This window comes from Eubalaena glacialis, chromosome 4 (genome assembly GCF_028564815.1).
Source record: "Eubalaena glacialis isolate mEubGla1 chromosome 4, mEubGla1.1.hap2.+ XY, whole genome shotgun sequence".
NCBI classification, from domain to species: Eukaryota; Metazoa; Chordata; class Mammalia; order Artiodactyla; family Balaenidae; genus Eubalaena; species Eubalaena glacialis.
Window position 1 is genome coordinate 64,626,943 of NC_083719.1, and position 21,555 is coordinate 64,648,497.

General features: G+C 37.9%; 1 protein-coding gene across 1 annotated transcript in view; it reads right to left on the minus strand.

Annotated features, from left to right (window-relative positions):
• Nucleotides 1-337: 337 nt before the first annotated feature.
• ACOT12 (acyl-CoA thioesterase 12) overlaps nucleotides 338-21,555 on the minus strand; it is a 55,753-nt gene continuing 34,535 nt past the window's right edge. Inside the window, exons 12-15 of the mRNA XM_061187962.1 lie at nucleotides 4,133-4,266; nucleotides 2,249-2,377; nucleotides 756-882; nucleotides 338-487 (exon numbers count right to left, since the gene is read on the minus strand). Coding sequence (XP_061043945.1) covers nucleotides 338-487; nucleotides 756-882; nucleotides 2,249-2,377; nucleotides 4,133-4,266 — 540 coding nt within the window. The remainder of the gene's footprint in view (nucleotides 488-755; nucleotides 883-2,248; nucleotides 2,378-4,132; nucleotides 4,267-21,555) is intronic.

Below are 21,555 nucleotides of genomic sequence, written 5' to 3' on the forward strand. Positions count from 1 at the left end.
ACATGTAGCCTAAAAATGTTTTGATTATTTTAACCTTACTTCCACCATTTTACAGAACACACAATATTGCATGTGGGAAATTTTCCATTGCCTGTGCCCCTGGAAGGGAGCAAAGCCACAGGTGATCTAAAACAGAGTTTTAAAGCTCTTTTAATGTTAACCCAAATCACTGGTATTGGACTTGGGATGCATTTTGTTTTTTAACCTCTTCATAACTGCATTTTGCTTAGAATGATATTAAATTATTTGTGGCCCAGAAGCTAGTCAAGTGTCAGAGCTAAGGGTGCTTGAAATTGAAAGTGGAAAATAAAATGACAGATAATTTAAAGTTTATCATTTAAAATATGCTTATCAACCCATCATCAGTAGTGTTCTCTATGAATTGTATACAGGAGGCTGCTGTCTCTTCAATGGATTTTGACCAGCCACCAAGATTTCCAGCAAAGTAAGGAAGGGTGCTAGCAGAAATCTGGTTAAAGTAAGATACCTGTTTCAAAAAAACAAAGCAAAACAAAACAATATTTTAATTTCTTATTGACTTAGAGCTTTTTCAAGCAGGGATCTCAATCTTGTCGGTGTAGGGGAGGCTATGACCCTAATCTTTTGGGAATGGATCTGAAAGGATGACCTTAGGATTCCCTGGTGGGTGTGGGTGGACACACACTGCAGAATTACAGTTAATTAGTAAATCCAGGTAAAAGGTTCCTCTGTATCTGTAGGAACAAATTAATCTGCAGATGTTTCATCAAACTTACGGTACATGAACTGCTGTCAATAGCACGGATGAGAAATCCGGCACTTATGATCTCACTTCTGACGTACTGTGGAGAAGGTGGGACTGATGGCAGAATAATTGACCTCACTGCCACCGTGTAAGTGTGACTGAAAGATAAAAGGACATTTTCAAAGTTCTTGAGAGAAACAAAGAATAGTTGTTAGAAAATAAATTCCAACAGTTAATGCAACTTGTTTATATAGTAGAAGTAAAACTATAGACACCCAGATCTTTTAGATGAGTGGTATACATAGGAAAACATTCTCTATGGATACATTCAAGTATAGCAAATAATAATAAGGGCCATAGGTGTTTTCTGCCTAAGAATTACATATACTTTGTATAACTCTGCAAAGCTGCAGTCAACCTCCAAACTGTTTTTTTTTTTTTTTTTTTTGGGTGCCCTAATGGGTTGTAACTTCAGTTTCTTCTTTTTTTAATGAAAAAATAATACCATTGTTTTAAAGAACCTTCAAACAATAGAGAACCCTATACATTAGAAAACAGAAGTCATCCTTCAGTCCACCATAAGCACAATACATACTTATCCTAGAGATGACCACGTTATATTGTGATCCTCCAGATATTTTTATAAATATATAACATTTATGTAAGCAAATGGACGTATGTAGATTTTTACATAAATATAATCATTTTACAAATATCGGTCTATAATTTGATTTTTCACCTAATGGTAAAACTTTGGAGGTGTTTCTGTATCTGTGCCTCTGTGACTACTTCATCCTTTTTAATGCTGGTATAGTACTCTGTAGTATGGTTCTACCATAATTAATAAGATGGAGCTTCAGTTTATTTCTAATATCTTTTGCCATAGTAAATGATACTACACTGAACATCCATGTGCATTAATCCCACACGGGAGGGATTATTTCTATAGGCCAGCTTTGACATCAGAAATAATGCTGGCTAGTTCCAGGGGGAGACCATAACTGCCCTGGCAACTTCCACTTCTTGTCCCTTTGCACACCTGCTCTTGGGACCCTTCCCCTTAGAACCTAGACACTATTCTCTGAGAAGTCCAGTGCCCACGGAGAAGCCATGAACAGACACTCTAATTGACAGCCAGCCATTTTGGGTGTCTAGCACAGTTGAGTCTTTGTAAATTCTGAACCAAAACCAATTCCTGGTGTTTTATTTGGCTTTCATTGCATTTTTACAATAATGGAATATTTTGAAGGTTTGGTAAATATCCGTTTTACATCTGCATAGAGCAAAAGGAAAGGGAACTGCTTTACGAGTCTTACATGGCTGGCACTTAATAGATAATTGTTTCTTTTTGGTTCTTTGTTTGTTTTTTAATGATAACTAAAGCCTCATCTAGAAAAAATTCACATGAACATCATTCAAGACCAGAAATGCTTATTCCATTGACTTCCTTATTTTCATATCAACTTTTTCTTTCTACTCTATACTATAAGACATTGCTAAAACACTTGAATCACATATACTCACCCATCTTTGAGAGGCCTTCTTCGTGAAACAAGTACTACCAAGTCTTTGGGTTTGTCATCATTCACCACAGGACAAGTGATATAATATATCTGATCATCTTCACTTACCCAGTCTATGACTTCACAGGACCTATGTAAATAGAACAGTGACAGAAAGTCTACATTTTTCTACCTGGTAGAATAAGGCATTCCTTTCTTTTGTTTGTTTGCATAACTTCATTATTGGTGTCCATATTCACCCTTCTGCTCACATAACCATCCCCCCAAAGCCAGCATCATTTCTTAAAGTCCGTTTTTAGAGTTGTTTGGCCAGAAGGAATAATTCTGCATGTGATGAAAAGAATGCTGGCCATCTGACTCTAAGGTCACTGCCTTCAACACTGCAGAGAAAGGCGCTTTTCTTTTTTCCACAAAATTATTTTTCTCTAGGATCAAGTAATAATATTTTGAAGACTAGTGAATTATATGGACAATCCAACGACTCTGAGGTAAAGGAATATGGTATATTGGGAAAGAGCACTAAGCTTGGAATCAAGCAACTTGCCTTTGAGTCTCAGATTGCCACTTAGTAACTATGTTATGTTAGGCAAGTCACTTTTTTTTCATCTATAAAATGTAGATAATAGTACCTATGGGGTTATTGTGAGGATCAAATGAAAACACCTGGCACAGTACCTGAATCATGATAGATGCAAAAAAAAGGTAAGTGGAATTAGAATTCATTCATTCATTCATTCAAGTTCAATTAGGCTAGAATGTCAGGTGATATAGAAAGTAATGGGAGAAACATTTGAAAAGAGCAGCAAGTTTAGGCATTATTCTTGCTAAAATCTTTGTACTTATAGAGTATCTACAAAGATCAATGCAAGAAAATCGTCAAGTGTTTCCTTTTCTCTCCGAATGTTTATTATGGTAACATTAACCAGGATGTATCATTCTGGCATCTATGCAAATGTAACACATGAGCCCAGAGATGTTTCACTTTAGTGGTGTTAAATTGTCTGTTACATGCTGTTAATCACAGTGAGATTTGGACATTTAAAAGATGAAACTCTACTTCGTCCAAATTAGGAAGTAAATGGTAATGCTGAATATAATAGGTATAATCTTACCAATCCTTTCCTTCAAGCAAGGTGTCCATGAGGCCTGAGCCCTGCAGCTCAGGAGCTTGGACTCCTTGGAGAAGGGGGTGTTACCCTGACAGTACAGTTGACAAGATGCCCAGCTCTGCATTCCAGGAAAGGAGAGAGAGTGGAGAAGATTGGATTAGGGATGTGGGAGACAAGGAGTAACAGAAGAGATGTAGGCTGACAGGAGTGGGCCCTGATCAGACATGGAGAGCAGGAAGGAATGTACGCACACAGCTGCTTCTCCCAGCTTCTCACCAGGGAGTGCTGCTTCACAGAAAAAGAGGGGACTGCCAAATAAAGATCAAGAGTGGGAAGTTGGAGGGACTATTTGATAATCACTTCCTCAAGAGCAATGAGACTGTGTATTAAAGTACAAGAGTGTGGAATTCAGAGCCTGACAGACCTGGGTTCCAATTCAGGTTCCATTGCTTTACTGCCTGTGTAATGTTGGCAAGTCTTGGGATCTCTCTCTTGTTAAATAGGAATAATATCAACTTTGAAGAGTTATTGATAGGAGTACAGTAGATGTGGGTAAAGCATGTCAACTCAATTTAGATGAAAAATAGATGATTATAATAATTTTTGTGTCTCTCAGTAGCACCTGATACAGTTTTCCATGCAGAGCAAGCTTTAGCAAATACTGTTTAATAAAACAATAGGTCATACATTGGGCAATGGAGATAGACTGCAGTGTAGAGGTCATCTTTTACATGATGTCAGGGTTGAATAAGAAAATATTTAAAATTTATTCTTACATGTAATGGGGGTCCCACAAAGGTCGCTTGGTAAAGTCGGACAAGAGATGATAAGCCAAGTGTGCTGGTCTTTCCACATGCTTTTCAACACAAACAGATAAAATACTGTGCTCTTCCAGAGTATATATTTTTATCTAAAATAAAATAACAAGAAAAAAATTACAGAAGAAAAATAGGTGTTTTTACATTAAAAACCATAAGCATATATACATAGCCATAGGCTGATTGCACTAGCTAAGGCATCTTGGCACCTGGATAATAATGAAGCCAAATGACGGCAAGTTCACTTTAAATACTTGGATGTCTAGAGCTCAGACCAGGATGCTATGCCCCTGTGTCATCTAAACAATATGTGACTTGAGGGTGGGTTATTATTGTGCAATAGTTTTTCTCATGAAAAATTAAGAACATAAGGCTTTCTTTCTTTATCTCTTTGTGGTATTTCCCTGCCTCTATCCAGGAACAGCAGAAATTATAACCAGACTGCTGGGCAAGTCAGTGCTTCATTTCCCCCTAAGACCTTGGAGCCAAGGCTGCAGCCTAACATACTTTCTCAGGATGTCAGGCATGTCTTCATGTGGGCTGAGGGAACCCAGGAAGTAAGTCAATGCCTCTAGAACCAACTCAACCTCTCAACAGGGCTGCTAAAGCGTTTCTTCAGCACAAAGCATTCTTTCATTTGTGAATCACAAGAGCTCATCTTTCAAGGCGACCAATTCCTGGGTTTCTAGTGCTTATTATTCCTTAGATAAGAGGAGGCTTGTCGTGGGGATCCATTTGATGTATACTTAAACATTAATGTATCCCTTGTTACTCTGAACTTCCCTTCTACTGTGCTTTGGCCAGTAATCAGAGATATGTGTTCAGCTAAGAGCACATTTCTATCCTGCCCATTTTCTCCATCTCTTTCAGGGTGCTTTGAAGACAGTGTTGAAATTTGCCATCTTATAATCATTCCCATGGCAACAAGCTGTGAGAAGACAAACAAACATAGGGTTAAGACTTCACTGCAGGAATCAAGCAGATGGAAAAATCAGGCTGTGAGGGAGAAAACCTTTATTTAAACATAAATATCTTTAGGAAGAGAATGAAGAAATGAGAAACTGACTAAAAGCAGCTTAGAAAGGTAAGAAGTGACTATTTGCTTATGCTATTTTACCTCTCTAATTGACCTCAGTGCCAAGCCTGTCTTTAAATTGAGCCTGCAAAGGAGGACATGAGGTAGGCTGTGGGCACTTATCAAAGAGAAGGAAAACCATGAATGCAGCTGTAGTTGGTGGCTGAGACTCACCCTAGCATAGACATGCCTACCTTTGCCCCCCGTACAGCAGAAGTCAAAGCAGGTTCATTGGTGTAAATCCAGAGGGAAGTCACCTTATCAAAGCCTGGTGTCCATGTGGCTTTTAGCCAGCCTGTTGGGGCTCTGCAGTCTCAGAGGAGGCAAGGGCAGGGGGCCTGAGTGAATCCCACCACCTCAGTCAGATTCTGGCCATGGGGCAACCATGGGCAACCTTCGTGGAACCAGGGTGGAGTGGGATGTAACACTGGACTGAGCATTTTGTAAGGGTTGAATTGTGTCCCCCCCTCCCCCAATTCATATATTTAAGTCCTAACCCCCAGTAGCTCAGAATGTGACCTTATTTGGAAATAGGGTCATTGCAGGTGTAATAAGTTAAGATGAGGTTATACTGCAGTAGAATGGGCCCCTAACCCAATATGACTGGTGTCCTTATAAAAAGGAGCAATGTGGACACATAAACATACACACACACGCACACACACTGGGAGAACCCCATATGAAGGTGAAGGCAGAGGTCAGGTGGTGCATCTACAATCCAAGGAATGCCAAAGATTGCCAGCAAAGCACCGGAAGTTAGGGGAAAGACCTGGAATAGATTCTCGCTCACTCCCTCAGAAGGAACCAACACTGCCAACACCTTGATCTCAGACTTCCAGCTTCCAAAACTGCAAGGCACCCAGTTTGTGGTACTCTTATGGCAGCCTTAGGAAACTATCACAGCACTTTTCCAGGAAGCTGCTCCCAAGGTTGCAGATACATGCTGCTACTTCCTATCCTGGAGCCAAAACAAACTGCACGCTAAGTAGCCATCATTAAATTCTGTCCTTATAAAACTCACTTGACTTACCCAGTGCCAAGTACAGTATTGGATGAGTGGATGATATTTTGATCCTTTCCCCAAAGTTAAAAGTAGCAGATAATCAGAGTTAATGACATTGATGCAGACAAAGCAGACAAGGAAAGGCAGTGGTTGATGTTTGTTCTCTTTAAACCGTACTATTTTAGGAAAGCCAACTTTGGCTTAGTGCAAAAATTCTCCAAGACCAACTCTCCAAGAAAACGAGTTCCCTTTCATGCTTGGAAGAATACAGGTTAAATTCCATTTATCATCTCAAATGTTTTATCATTTGGTGCCTGGAGAATTTTAGTCTATGAAATGAAGCTTATAGTAGGCTCAAAATCTGCTGGAGCTTGTTAACATTTTACTAATGATATATTTTTTCATTCTAATAAGATTCTGTTTAATGGGTTTGGATCTTATACAAATAGCGCAAGAGGAAATAACTCAAAGTTTTAGAATTTTATACTATCTGTTGACAAATATATTATTGAGACTCTATTGCGGAAAGGAGGACAAAACTGGTTTTTACAGAGTCATGGGGAGAGGGGTAGCGTCCTTGGAGGTAGGTTACCCCCCGGGCTAAGGGGAGGAGACATGATCAGGTGGAGCTCTGGGACCAGCCCCTCCCCAGCTTCAATGAGAATAGCTCTTCTTTGGTCTGTTTCCTGTGGGTTTTGCCCTGTGTGAAGGTTTTCACATGAGCCTTGCCATTCTGGCTTCCAGTACACTCTCAGCTACTCCCTAAATAAAAAGCTACTCCTGTCAGGCCAATCTCTTACCCATGCCAGTTCCAACCAGGAAGGTTTGGCTCAAAGCTACTCACTGCCTAGAAAGCACTCTTTACCCCTACAGCAATTTACCCTTACACTATCTTCAAGGAGGAAAGGATCAACTCCTCTCCAAAGCTGTCTCTAAACAACTGTCTTCCCTGACTTTGAATTGCCTAAGAGCTGACCTTTGCAGTTTAAATACTACAATCTCTCACTTGTTTATAAACTACCTTAAAATTATCCTTCAGCTATGATATGTATATATGTGATGCTTTCAAAATAGACTATAAGCTCCTTTAAGATGGGGGCTCATCTTTTGCTCCTTGTATTACTGGTATTATTAATTCCAACACTATACATTGAAAATGAAATATGGGTTAAAACAGTAAGTACTGCCCAATTTCGTTACAAATACTAGAAATTTTAGAATTTTGCCATCTATCAAAATTTATATCAAAATAAGTATAGATTTTTTTTTTTTTTTTAATTTTTAATTTATTTTATTTATTTATTTATGGCTGTGTTGGGTCCTCGTTTCTGTGTGAGGGCTTTCTCCAGTTGTGGCAAGCGGGGGCCACTCTTCATCGCGGCGCGCGGGCCTCTCACCACCGCAGCTTCACTTGTTGCAGACCACAGGCTCCAGACGCGCAGGCTCAGTAACTGTGGCTCACGGGCCCAGCTGCTCTGCAGCATGTGGGATCTTCCCAGACCAGGGCTCGAACCCGTGTCCCGTGCATTGGCAGGCAGACTCTCAACCACTGCGCCACCAGGGAAGCCCAAGTATAGATTTTTAAAACCCGAAATAAGTATAATTCTTAACAGACTGTTTTGTTGTAAGAATTTATTCAGCTAAAAGGTGACAGAAAAAAATGTGAGCTGTATTTTTAAATTAAAAGCATATAATGGTGAAGGTGGTTAAAAAAACCACATAAAAGCTTTAAAAAGTGGGAGAGAAGAGGGGGATAACTCAGAAAGAAAAAATTAGATTTTTATTATAAATACAATCTAAAAAAAAAGGAGGGCTTCAAATTCAACAGAGATAACATAAGAATGTTTAATTATACAGTGTTCTCTAATAAGTATCTGTACAAAACTTAAGAATTAATTATTGATGGCTCTCCTTAGACACTAGCAAATATACGTTTATTTGTTTAGATTGGTTTCTGGCACCAAACTCTTTAAGAATTGAAATTTTAATGACTTCACTAAATATGTTCTCGTCCTTCATTCCAGACATGAGTTTGTCCTTTGCTACGCTGCTCATGAATGCTCGGATGCCAGCAATGATGCAAGAAACAGATTTCATATTAGTAAAAGAAAACAGTCTTGAAGCAGCTTTTATGAGGGATAAAGAGAAGCAAGTAACTTAGTTATGTTAAACCTGTATTTCTGCATCACTGAACCAAACACAGATGGAAACTTAACTGGATCCAAAGAAGGTAAGGAAGACCCTGAAAGGATTCAGAAGTGAGCACCAAGACATAATAAAAGCAAACAACCAAAGCCAAAACACGCAGAGGAGGTCAAAGTCAGAGCTGAAAACAATAAATGAAGTATCTGAATTTGCTTTGATTTCAGGGTAAGTGACCATATAACTTATTATCCAAAGTGGAACACTTAGGCACTGTTAATAATTATGATGGGAAAACCAGGACTGTCCCAGGAAAACCAGAACATATGGTAATCATATTTTAGAGGCTACTGTTTCATTGATGATGAAAAACAGTACACACTGAAATGTGAGCATAGACAAAATATCAGCATTATTGAGCATCTCCTGAATGCTAGGCAGTGCTGTGTTCTGGGACTATAGTCATGAACAAAATGGTCCTTAAAGAGCTTATAATCTGTTTAGTGTGGGCATCAGCCTCAAAGGGTCTCCTGATATACCTTTGAAATTAGATAAAATTAAAATCCAAATGATATACATTAATTTAAATTTGATGACATGCAAAACATTGTAAAAGGTGCTGAGAAGAAAGATGTCAAGACAAGGCTTCTTTCTTAAGATGTTTATAATCTAGTTAGGGGAAAAGACCATGTGTAAAAAGTTAAATTACTATGTAAGACAAATACTAACTCAACGTAGCTGTGGGAGAAATGTCATGAGATAATGCATAATTAATTGACAAGTTAATCATAAAGAGGTAATTGTTAAAGGAGTTCCTAGAGGGATAAGTTCCTTCAGTCAGGGGTGATTGGCTTTATGGAAAAGCGCTTGTCCTGGGTCATGAAGACCAGGTAAGACTGGGGTAGATAGAGAGGAGGAGGAGAGAGAGGTGGAACATGAGAACTAAGTTCAGAGGTAGGAATGTGTAGGGCGATTTGAAGGACCCTAGATCAGCCAGTGTGGAGGAGTAGAGACAGGGCTGGAAAGATACTTGACTCTTAAAAAAATTTCCCCCAAAGATCTTTTTACCTTTTAAAAAATTGAAATACAGTTTATTTACAATATTCTATTAGTTTCAGGTGTATAACATAGTGATTTAATATTTTTATAGCTTATACTCCTATATATATGAATATATATGTGACTGTATATGAATCTATATATATGTACATATCTATATTTATATATTAGATATATACCCAGTAGTAGAATTGCTGGATCATATGGTTGTTCTATTTTTAGTTTTTTGAGGTACCTCCATACTGTTTTCCAAGTGGCTGTACCAGTCTACATTCCCACAAACAGTGTACTAGGGTTCCCTTTTCTCCACTTCTTCACCAATATTTGTTATTTGTGGTCTTTTTGATGATAGCCATTCTGACAGGTGTAAGGTGATAACTCATTGTGGTTTTGATTTGTATTTCTCTGATGATTAGGACTGTTGAGCATCTTTTCATGTGCCTGTAAGCCATCTGTATGTCTTTGGAAAAATATCTATTCAGGTCTTCTGCCCATTTTTTAATCAGGTTTTTTTTTTTGATATTGAGTTGTATGAGCTGTTTATATGTATGAGTTGTATGAGCTGTTTATATGACCCCTTATTGGTCATATCATTTGCAAATAGTTTCTTCCATTCAGCAGGTTGTTTCTTCATTTTGTTAATGGTTTCCCTTGCTGTGCAAAAGCTTTTAAATTTAATTAGGTCCCATTTGGATTTTTTTTTTTTTTTTGCTTCTGTTTCCTTTGCCTTAGGAGACAGATCCAAAAAAATATTGCTATGATTTATGTCAAAGAGTTTTTCATCTGTTTTCTGCTAGAAGAAACAGAGATTTTTATGGTTTCCAGTCTTAAGTCTTTAATCTATTTTGAGTTTATTTTTGTATATGGTGTGAGAAAATGTTCTAATCTCATTCTTTTACATGTAGCTGCCCAGTTTTCCCAGCATCACTTATTGAAGAGACTTTCCCAATTGTGTATTCTTGCCCTCTTGTCATAAATTAATTGACCATAAGTACGTGGGTTTATTTGGGGGCTCTCTATTTTGTTTCATTGTTGTATGTGTCTGTTTTTGTGCCAGTACCATACTGTTTTTATTACTGTAGCTTTGTAATATACTCTGAAGCCAGGGAGTGTGATACCTTCAGCTTTGCTCTTTTTTTCTCAAGATTGATTTGGCTATTTGGGGTTTTTTGTGGTTCCACATACATTTTAGGATTATTTGTTCTAGTTCTGTGAAAAATGTCATGAGTACTTTGGTAGAGTTTGTATTAAATCTGTAGATTGCTTTGGTAGTATGGTCATTTTAACAATGTTAATTCTTCCAATCCATGAACATGGAATATCTTTCCATTTCTTTCTGTCATTTTCAATTTCCTTCATCAGTGTTTTATAGTTTTCAGAGAATGTATTTTTCCACCTGCTTGGTTAAGTTTATTCCTAGGTATTTTATTCTTTTTTATGTGACTTTAATGGATTGTTTTCTTGTTTTTTCTTTCTGATAGTTCATTATTAATGTACAGAAAAGCAACAGATTTCTGTATATTAGTCTTGTATCCTGCAACTTTTCCTGAATTCATTTATTAGTTCTAATAGTTTTTCTGTTGGAGACTTTATTAGGGTTTTCTTTATATAGTATCATGTTGTCTGAAAATAGTAACACTTTTACTTCTTCCCCTCCAATTTGGATGTCTTTTATTTCTTTTTCTTGTCTGATTTCTGTGGCTAGAACTTCCAATACTATGTTAAATAGAAAGGGTATCTTATTCCTCATTTTAGAGGAAAAGCATTCAGCTTTTCACTATTGAGTATGATATTAGCTGTGATTTTATCATATATGATCTTTACTATATTGAGATATGTTCCCTCTATGCCAATTTGGATGAGAGTTATTATCATGAATGGATGTTGAATTTTGTCAAATGCTTTTTCTGCATTTATTGAGATGATCATATAATTTTTATCCTTCCTTTTGTTAATGTGGTATATCACATTGACTGATTTGCAAATACTAAACTATTCTTGCATCCCTGGAATAAATCCCACTTGATCATGGTGTATGAGCCTTTTTATATATTGTTGGATTCAGCTTGCTAATATTTTGTTGAGGATTTTTGCATCCATATTGATCAGAAATATTGGCCTGTAATTTTCTTTTTTGTAGTGTCTTTGTTGGTTTTGGTATCAGGGTAATGGTGGCCTCATAGAATGAATTTGGGAGGGTTCCTTCCTCTTCAATTTTTTGGAATAATTTGAGAATGCTAGGTATTATCTCTTCATTATATGTTTTGTAGAATTCCCCTGTGAAGCAGTCCAGTCCTGGACTTTTGTTTGCTGGAATTTTTTGGATTACTAATTCAATTTCACTGTTTGTTCAGAAGGTCTATTTCTTCCTGATTCAGTCTTGGATGATTGTGTGTTTCTAGAAATTTATGCATTTCTTCTAGGCTGTCCAATTTGTTGGCATATAACTGTCCATGGTATTTTCTTATGATTTTTTTGTGTGTCTCTGTGATATCTGTTGTAATTTCTCCTCTTTAATTTCTTGTTTTTAAAAGTATTTACTTATTTATTTGGTTGCGCCTGGTCTTAGTTGTGGCATGTGGGCTCCTTCATCGTGGCATGCAAACTCTTAGTTGCAGCACGCATGGGGGATCTAGTTCCCAGACCAGGGATCGAACCTGGGCCCCCTGCATAGGGAGCACAGAGTCTTATCCACTGCTCCACCAGGGAAGTCCCTTCTTCTCTTTAATTTCTTATTTTGATTATTTGAGTCCTCCTTCTTTTTTTCTTGATGAGCCTGACTAAAGGCTTTTCAATTTTGTTTATCTTTTCAAAAAACCAGCTCTTGGTTTCATTGATATTTTCTATTGTTTTTTTAGTCTGTATTTTATTTTCTTTATTATTATTTATTTATTTTCCTTCTTTATTATTTCCTTCTTTCTGCTGACTTCAAGCTTTGTTCTTTTTCTAAATCCTTCAGATGGTAGGATAGGTTGTTTATTTGAGATTTTGCTTGAGGTAAGCTTGTATCACTATGAACTACTCTTGTAGAACTGCTTTTGCTGCATCCCACAGATTTTGGAAGGTTGTGTTTACATTTTCATTTGTCTTGAGGTATTTTCTGATTTCCTCTTGGATTTCTTCATTGACCCTTGGTTCATTAGTAACATGTTGTTTAGTCTCCACGTGTTTGTGTTTTTCCCTTTTCTCTTCCTGTAATTGATTTCTAGTTTCATGGTGTCGTGGTCTGAAAAAAATGCTTGATATGATTTTTAGCCTCTTAAATTTGTTGAGACTTGTTTTGTGGCCTAGCACATGATCTATCCTGAAGAATGTTCCATGTGCACTTGAAAAGAATGTGTATTCTGCTGTTTTGGGATGGAGTGTCCTCTAGATTTCTATTAAGTCCAAGTGGTCTATTGTATCATTTAAGAGCACCGTTCCCTTATTGATTTTCTGTCTGGATGTTCTGTCCATTGATGTAAGTGTGGTGTTAAAGTCCCCTTCTATTATTGTTTTAATGTCTATTTCTCCTTTTATGTCTGTTAGTATTTGCTTTATATATTTAGGTGCTTCAGTATTGGGTGCATATGTTAATGTGTGTAATATCCTCTTGTATTTATGCTTTTATCACTTAAAAATTTTTATTTTATATTGGAGTATAGTTAATTTAAATGTTGTGTTAGCTTCAGATTTACAGCAAAGTGATTCAGTTATACATATATATATATATATATATATATATATATACATATATCTATTCTTTTTCAGATTTTTTTCCCATATAGGTTATTATGGAGTATTGAGTAGAGTTCCCTATGCTATACAGTAGGTCCTTATTAGCTATCTATTTTATATAGTAGTGTGTATACGTCAATCCCAATCTCCCAATTTATCCCTCCCCCGCTTATTCCCTGGTAACCATAAGTTTGTTTTCTAAGTCTCTGAGTCTGTATCTGTTTGTAAATAAGTTCATTTGTATCATTTTTTAATATATATAAGTGATATCATATGGTATTTGTCTTTCTCTTTCTGACTTACTTCACTCAGTATGACAATATCTAGGTCCATCCATGTTGCTGCAAATGGCATTATTTCGTTCTTTTTTACAGCTGAGTAATATTCCATTGTATATATGTACCACGTTTTCTTTATCCATTCCTCTGTTGATGGACATTTAGGTTGCTTCCATGTCTTGGCTACTGTAAATAGTGCTGCAGCAAACGTTGGGGTGCATGGATCTTTTTGAAGTATGGTTTTTGCCAGATACCTGCCCAGGAGTGGGATTGCTGGGTCATATGGTAGCTCTATTTTTAGTTTTTTAAGGAACCTCTGTACTGTTCTCCATAGTGGCTGTACCAGTTTACATTCCCACCAACAGTGTAGCAGGGTTCCCTTTTGTCCACACCCTCGCCAGCATTTATTGTTTGTAGACTTTTTGATGATGGACATTCTGACTGGTGTGAGGTGATACCTCATTGTTTTTTTGATTTGCCTTTCTCTAATAATTAGCAATGTTGAGAATCTTTTCATGTTATTTTTGGCCATTTGTATGTCTTTTCTAGAGAAATGTCTGTTTAGGTCTTCTGCCCATTTTTTGATTGGGTTGTTTGTTTTTCTTGATATTGAACTGCATGAGCTGTTTGTATATTTTGTAGATTAATCCCTTGTCGGTCGCATCATTTGCAAATGTTTTCTCTCATTCTGTGTATTTTCTTTTCATTTTGTTTATGGTTTCCTTTGCTGTGCAAAAGCTTTTAAGTTTAATTAGGTCCCATTTTTTTCTTTTTCATTTTCATTTTCTTTTTCTTTTTCTTTTCATTACTCTAGGAGGTAGATCCAAAAAGATATTGCTGCGATTTATGTCAAAGAGTGTTCTGCCTATGTTTTCCTCTAAGAGTTTTATAGTATCTGGTCTTACATTTAGGTCTTTAATCCATATGAGTTTATTTTTGTGCATGGTGTTAGAGAATGTTCTAATTTCATTCTTTTACATGTAGCTGTCCAGTTTCCCAGCAACAGTTGTTGAAGAGACTGTCTCTTCTCCATTGTATTGGATTGGCCAAAAAGTTCATTTGGGTTTTTCTGTAACATCTTACAGAAAAACCTGAACGAACTTTTTGGCCAACCCAATATATTCTTGCCTCCTTTGTCATAGATTAATTGACCATAGGTGCGTGGGTTTATTTCTGGGCTTTGTATCCTGTTCCAATGATCTATATTTCTGTTTTTGTGCCAGTATCATACTGTTTTGATTACTGTAGCTTTATAGTATAGTCTGAAGTCAGGGAGCCTGATTACTCCAACTCCACTTTTCTTTCTCAAGGTTGCTTTGGCTATTCAGGGTCTTTGGTGTTTCCATACAAATTTTAAGATTTTTTGTTCTAGTTCCATTAAAAATGCCATTGGTAATTTGACAGGGATTGCATTGAATCTGTAGGCTGCCTTGGGTAGTATAGTCATTGGACAATATTGATTCTTCCAATCCAAGAACATGGTATATCTTTCTATCTGTTTGTGTCATCTTCAATTTCTTTCATCAGTATATTATAGATTTCAGAGTACAGGTCTTTTGCCTCCTTAGGTAGGTTTATTCCTAGGCATTTTATTCCTTTTGATGTGATGATAAATGGGATTATTTCCTTAATTTATCTTTCTGATCTTTTGTTGTCTGTGTATAGAAATGCAACAGATTTCTGTGTATTAATTTTTTATCCTGCAACTTTACCGAATTCATTGATGAGCTCTAGTAGTTTTCTGGTAACATCTTTAGGATTTTCTATGTATAGTATCATGTCTTCTGTAAAGAGTGACAGTTATATTTCTTCTTTTCCAATTTGGATTCCTTTTATTTCTTTTTCTTCTCTGATTGCCATGGCTAGGACTTCGAAAACTATGTTGAATAAAAGTGGCACGAGTGGACATCCTTGTCTTGAGAGGAAATGCTTTCAGCTTTTCACTGTTGAGTATGATGTTAGCTGTAGGTTTGTCATATATGGCCTTTAGTATGTTGAGGTAGGTTCCCTCTATGCCCACTTTCTGGAGAGTTTTTATCATAAATGGGTGTTGAATTTTGTCAAAAGCTTTTTCTGCATCTATTGATATGATCATATGGTTTTTATTCTTCAATTTGTTGATGTGGTGTATCACACTGATTGATTTGTGGATATTGAAAAATCCTTGCATCCCTGGGATAAATCCCACTTGATCATGGTGTATGATCCTTTTAATGTATTGTTGGATTTGGTTTGCTAGTGTTTTATTGAGAATTTTTGCGTCTGTGTTCATCAGCAATATTGGCCTGTCATTTTCGTTTTTTGTGGAAAGAATGCTCTATAAATATCTGTTAAGTTCATCTGGTCTAATGTGTCATTTAAGCCTGTATTTCCTTATTGATTTTTTTGTCTGGATGATCTGTCCATTGATGAAAGTGGGGTGTTAAACCCCCTCACCATTATTGTGTTAGTGTCAGTTTCTCCTTTTATGGCTGTTAGCATTTGCCATGTTGAGGTGCTCCTATGTTGGGTGCATATATATTTACAATTGTTATATCTTCTTCTTGGATCAATCCCTTGATCATCATGTAGTGTTCTTCTTTGTGTCTTGTAACAGTCTTTATTTTAAAGTCTATTTTGTCTGATTGCTGTCCTCTTCTCATGATTACTGATATGAGTATTGCTATTCCAGCTTTCTTTTGATTTCCATTTGCATGGAATACCTTTTTCCATCCCCTCACTTTCATTCTGTATGTGTCCCTAGATCTGAAGTGGCTCTCTTATAGACAGCATATATACCAGTGTTGTTTTTGTATGCATTCAGCCAGTCTCCGTCTTTTGGTTTGAGCATTTAATCCATTTACATTTATGGTAATTACCGATATGTATGTTCTTATTGCCATTTTGTTACTTGTTTTGGATTTGTTTTTGTAGGTCTTTTTTCTTCCTTTCCTCTTTTGTTTTCTTCTCTGGTGATTTGAGGACTTATCTTCAGTGTTGTGTTTGGATTCTTTTTTCTTTTTTGTGTGTATATCTGTTGTAGATTTTTGGTTTGCAGTTACTGTGAGGTTTTGATATAGCAGTCTATATATATATACAAGATTGTTTTAAGTTCATAGTCTCTTAATTTCAAATGCATTTCCAGTATCCTGCATTTATACTGTCCTCTTCTTATGATTGCTGGTTTTGATATCATATTTGTGTGTGGATGATTTCCTACCTTTACTGTATGTTTGCCTTTACTGGTGAGCTTTCCCATTTGTAATTTTCTAGTTGTGGCCTTTTCTTTTCTGTCTAGAGAAGTTCCTTTAGCTTTTGTTGTACAGCTGGTTTGGTGGTGCTGAATTCTCTTACCTTTTGCTTGTCTGTAAAGCTTTTGATTTCTCTGTCGAATCTGAAGGAGAGCCTTGCAGAGTAGAGTATTCTTGGTTGTAGGTTTTTCCCTTTCATCACTTTAAATATATCATGCCACTCCCTTCTGGCCTGCAGACTTTCTGCTGAAAAATAGCTGATAACCTTATGGGGATTCTCTTGTATGTTATTTGTTGCTTTTAATATTTTCTCTTTGCCTTTAATTTTTGTCAATTTGATTAATGTGTCTCAGCATGTTCCTCCTTGGGTTTATCCTGTATGGGGCTCTCTGTGCTTCCTGGACTTGGGTGACTGTTTCCTTTCCCTTGTTAGAGAAGTTTTCAGCTATTATCTCTTCAAATATTTCCTTAGGCCCTTTCTCTCTCTCTTCTGCTTCTGGGACCCCTATAACGCAAATGTTGGTGCATTTAATGTTGTCCCAGAAGTCTATTAGACTGTGCTCCTTCCTTTTCATTTTTTATTCTTTATTCACAGCAGTGATTTCTACCATTCTATCTTCCAGCTCACTTATCCATTCTTCTGCCTTATTTATTCTGCTATTGATTCCTTCTAGTGTATTTTTCATTTCAGTTATTGTATTGTTCAAGTCTGTTTGTTCTTTATGTCTTCTAGCTCTTTGTTAAACGTTTCTTATATCTTCTCAGTCTATGCCTCCATTCTTTTTTCTATAAATTTATTTAGTTATTTATTTATTTTTGGCTGTGTTGGGTCTTCGTTTCTGTGCGAGGGCTTTCTCCAGTTGAGGCGAGCGGGGGCCACTCTTCATCACGGTGCGCGGGCCTCTCACTGTTGCGGCCTCTCCCGTTGTGGAGCACAGGCTCCAGACGCTCAGGTTCAGTAGTTGTGGCTCATGGGCTTAGTTGCTCCGCGGCATGTGGGATCTTCCCAGACCAGGGCTCAAACCCGTGTTCCCTGCATTGGCAGGCAGATTCTCAACCACTGCGCCACCAGGGAAGCCCTATGCCTCCATTCTTTTTCTGAGATCATGGATCATCTTTACTATCATTACTCTGAATTCTTTTTAAGGTGGATTGCCTATCTCCAGTTCACTTAATTGTTCTTTTGGAGTTTTTACCTTGTTCCTTTGTCTGGAACATATTCCCCTGCCATCTCATTTTGTTTAACTTTCTGTGTTTGCAGTCTCTGTTCTGCAGGTTTCAGGATTGTAGCTCCTCTTGCTTCTGGTTTCTGCCCCCTGGTGGGTGAGGTTGGTCTAAGAGGTTTGTGCAGGCTTTCTGGTGGGAGGGACTGGTTCCTGCCCAGTGGTGGTTGGAGCTGGGTCTTGTCCCTCTGGTGGGCAGGACCATGTCAAGGGGTGTGTTTAGAGGTGGCTGTGGGCTCAGGAAGACTTGGCAGCCTACAGGCTATTGGGTGGGGCTAGGTCTTGGTGTCAAAATGGAGTCCTCCAGGAGAACTCACTCCTATGAATATTTCCTGGTACCTCTGCCACCAGTGTCTTTGTCCCCACAGTAAGCCACAGCCACCTCCTGCCTCCCCAGGAGTCCCTCGAAGTCCAGCAGGTAGGTCTGGCCCAGGCTTCTATGAAGTCACTGCTTTTTCCCTATGTCCCAGTGCACATGAGACCCTGTGTGTGCCCTCCAAGAGTGGAGTTTCTGTTTCCCCCAGTCCTGTGGCATTCTTGCGGTCAAGCCCTCTGGCCTTCAAAGCTAAATGCTCTGGGGGCTCCTCCTCCTGATGCCAGACCCCCAGACTGGGGAGCCTGACATGGGGCTCAGAACTCTCACTCCTGTGGCAGAACCTCTGCGATATAATTATTTTCCAGTTTGTGGATCGCCTACCTGGTGAGCATGGAATTTGATTGTATTGCAAATGCACCCCTACTACTGTCTCATTGTGGCTACTTTGTCTTTGGATGTAGAATTTTTTTTTTGGTAGGTTCCAGTCTTTTTTGTCGATGATTGTTCAGCAGTTAGTTGTTATTTTGGTGTTTTCATGAGAGGAGGTGAGCTCAAGTCCTTCTACTCCACTATCTTGTCTTCCTCCCCTTTATCATTATATAATGCCCTTCTTTGTCTTTTGTTATAGACTTTGTTTTAAAGTCTATTTTGTCTGATATGATTATTGCTACCCCTGCCTTCTTGCTGTTTCTGTTTGTATAAAATCTTTTTCCATTCCCTCATTTTTGGTCTGTGTATGTGTTTAGCTCTGAAGTCAGTCTCTTGTAGGCAGCATATAGAAGGGTCTTGTTTTTTATCCAGTCAACCACCCTGTGTCTTTTGATTGGAGCATTTAGCCCATTGACGTTTAAAGTAATTATTGATATTATTGCCATCTTATTACTTGTTTTCCAGTTTTTTGGGTAGTTCTTCTCTGTTTATTTCTTTTTGTTTGTTTGTTTCTTCCCTTGTGGTTTGATTATTTTCTTTAGTAGTATGCTTGAGTCCGTTTCTTTTTGTTTTTTTGCATCTATTTAAGTTTCTGATTTGGGGTTACCATGGTGTTCATATATGTTGTCATGTAACTATCTGCTTGTTTCAAACTGATAGTCCTTTAAGTTCAAACATATTCTAAAAGATCTACATTTTTTTCTCTCCTCCCTCACATTTTATGTTTTTGATGTTTATCCCTTAACTGTTTATTGTAGTTATATTTTATTTTATTTATAGTTTTTGTCTTTTAATATTTATACTAGCTTATTTAAGTGGTTGATCCACAGCCTTTACTAGTGGGGTTTTTCCTTTCCTATGACTTCTTACTTCTTGTTATAGCCTTTTCTTTTCCACTTAGGGAAGACTCTTTAACATTTATTTTAAGGTTGGTTTAGTACTGATGAACTCCTTTATTTTTTGCTTGTTTGAGAAGTCCTTTATCTTTCCTTCAATTCTAGATGATAATCTTGCTGGGTAGAGTATCCTAGGTTGTAGGTTTTTCCCTTTCAGCACTTTAAATATATTATGCCACTCCCTTCTTGCTTGTAAAGTTTCTGCAGAAAAATCAGCTGATAGCCTATTGGGGAGTGGGGGGTTTCCTTGTATGTGTCTCTGTTTTTTCTCTTGCTGTCTTTAGAATTCTCTCTTTTTCTTTAACTTTTGCCATTTTAATTATGATATGTCTTGATGTGGGTCTCTGGGTTCATCGTGTTTGGGTCTCTGTGCTTCCTGTACTTGAATATCTGTTTCCTCTTTCAGGTTTGGGAAGTTTTCAATCATAATTTTTCCAAATACATTTTTGACCACTTTCTCTCTTCTCCTTCTGGGACCCCTATAATGTGAATGTTAGTGTGCTTGATGTTGTCCCAGAGGTCCCTTAAACTGGTTTTATTTTTTTTAATTTATTTTTCTTTTTGCTGTTCTGATTGGGTGATTTCCATTATTCTATCTTCCATGTTACTTATGTGTTCTTTATTACCTAGTCTGCTTTTAAATCCTTCTAGTGTGTTTTTCATTTCTGTTATTGTATTCTTCAGCTCTGACTGGTTCTTTTTTTTTTTTTTAATTGGAGTATAGTTGATTTACAATGTTGTGTTAGTTTCAGGTATACAGTAAAGTGATTCAGTTATATACATACATATATCCATTCTTTTTCAGATTCTTTTCCCATATAGGTTATTTCAGAATACTGATTAGAGTTCCCTGTGCTATACAGTAGGTCCTTGTTTATTATCTCTTTTATATATAGTAGTGTGTATATGTTAATCCCTAACTCCTAATTTATCCCTGACTTGTTCTTTTCTTAATATTTTCTAGTTCCTTGTTAAAATTCTCACTGTGTTCATCTATTCTTTTCCCTAGTTCAGTTAGCATTTCTTATTACTAATGCTTTGAGCTCTTTATCTGGTAAATTATTTATCTCTGTTTCATTAGTTGTTTTGTCAGTTTTTTTTGTTCTTTCATTTAAAACAAATTCCTCTGTTTTCTCATTTTGCCTAACTTTCTCTGTCTCTATGAAATTAGGTGAAACAGTTACTTATCCTGGTCTTGAAGGGTATCTTTGTGTGGGAACGTCCATATGCAGTCCATATCTGCCCAGTGGCTTTGGTGGGAGAGCTGGATCTGACGTGAGCATGAGTCACATCTTCCCCCAGGGTGTGCTGGCAGCTATCACCTTGGTGGGAGTGGGGGCTGGCTATGGAGGGGCTAAAGCCAGAGCTAGCTGTGAGCTAGGGCTTCTCCTATGCTTAGTGGCCATTACTGCCCTATTGGGGGCAGTGAGGGGGTCCCAAGGTGCTGGCACAGAAGCCCTGAGGGTTGGGTCCAAGCTAGTTCTGTTCCATCTAAGTGTGCGCTCTCCCCTGTTCCAGCAGTGGCACCATCACCACAGAGGGGAGAAGTGCTGGAGCAAGAAGGCCCAGAGTGGGTACCCGGTGTAGGCTGGGATACGTGCTAGGCAGTCTTGGCACACCAGTCAGAGCTCCAGACTGCTCGTGATCCACCACCTTCACGAGCACCAGTAATGGCCGCCCTCGCCCTGTTCAGATGCAGTGCCTGGTCTGGGCTGGCTCCATTTCCGCCAGCTGTGCAACCTCCTCAGCAGTGGCAACCTTCACCCTAGTGGGGAGCTGCAGTGGAGCTAGAGGGGCTGGAGTGGATGCGTGGCATGGGCCAGGGTGTGCACTGGGGTGGTTGCAGGAAACCAGCCGGAGCCCTGGGAAGTTTCAATCTGCTTCCTTTGCCTGGTTCCCAGGAGTAAGGAAGCATGTGTATGCTCTTTAAGAGCAGGGTCTAGGTTTCTTATAGCCTTCCTGTTAGTCCCACTGGTTTTTAAACAAGCTAAGGGGACTCCTTCTCCCGGTATC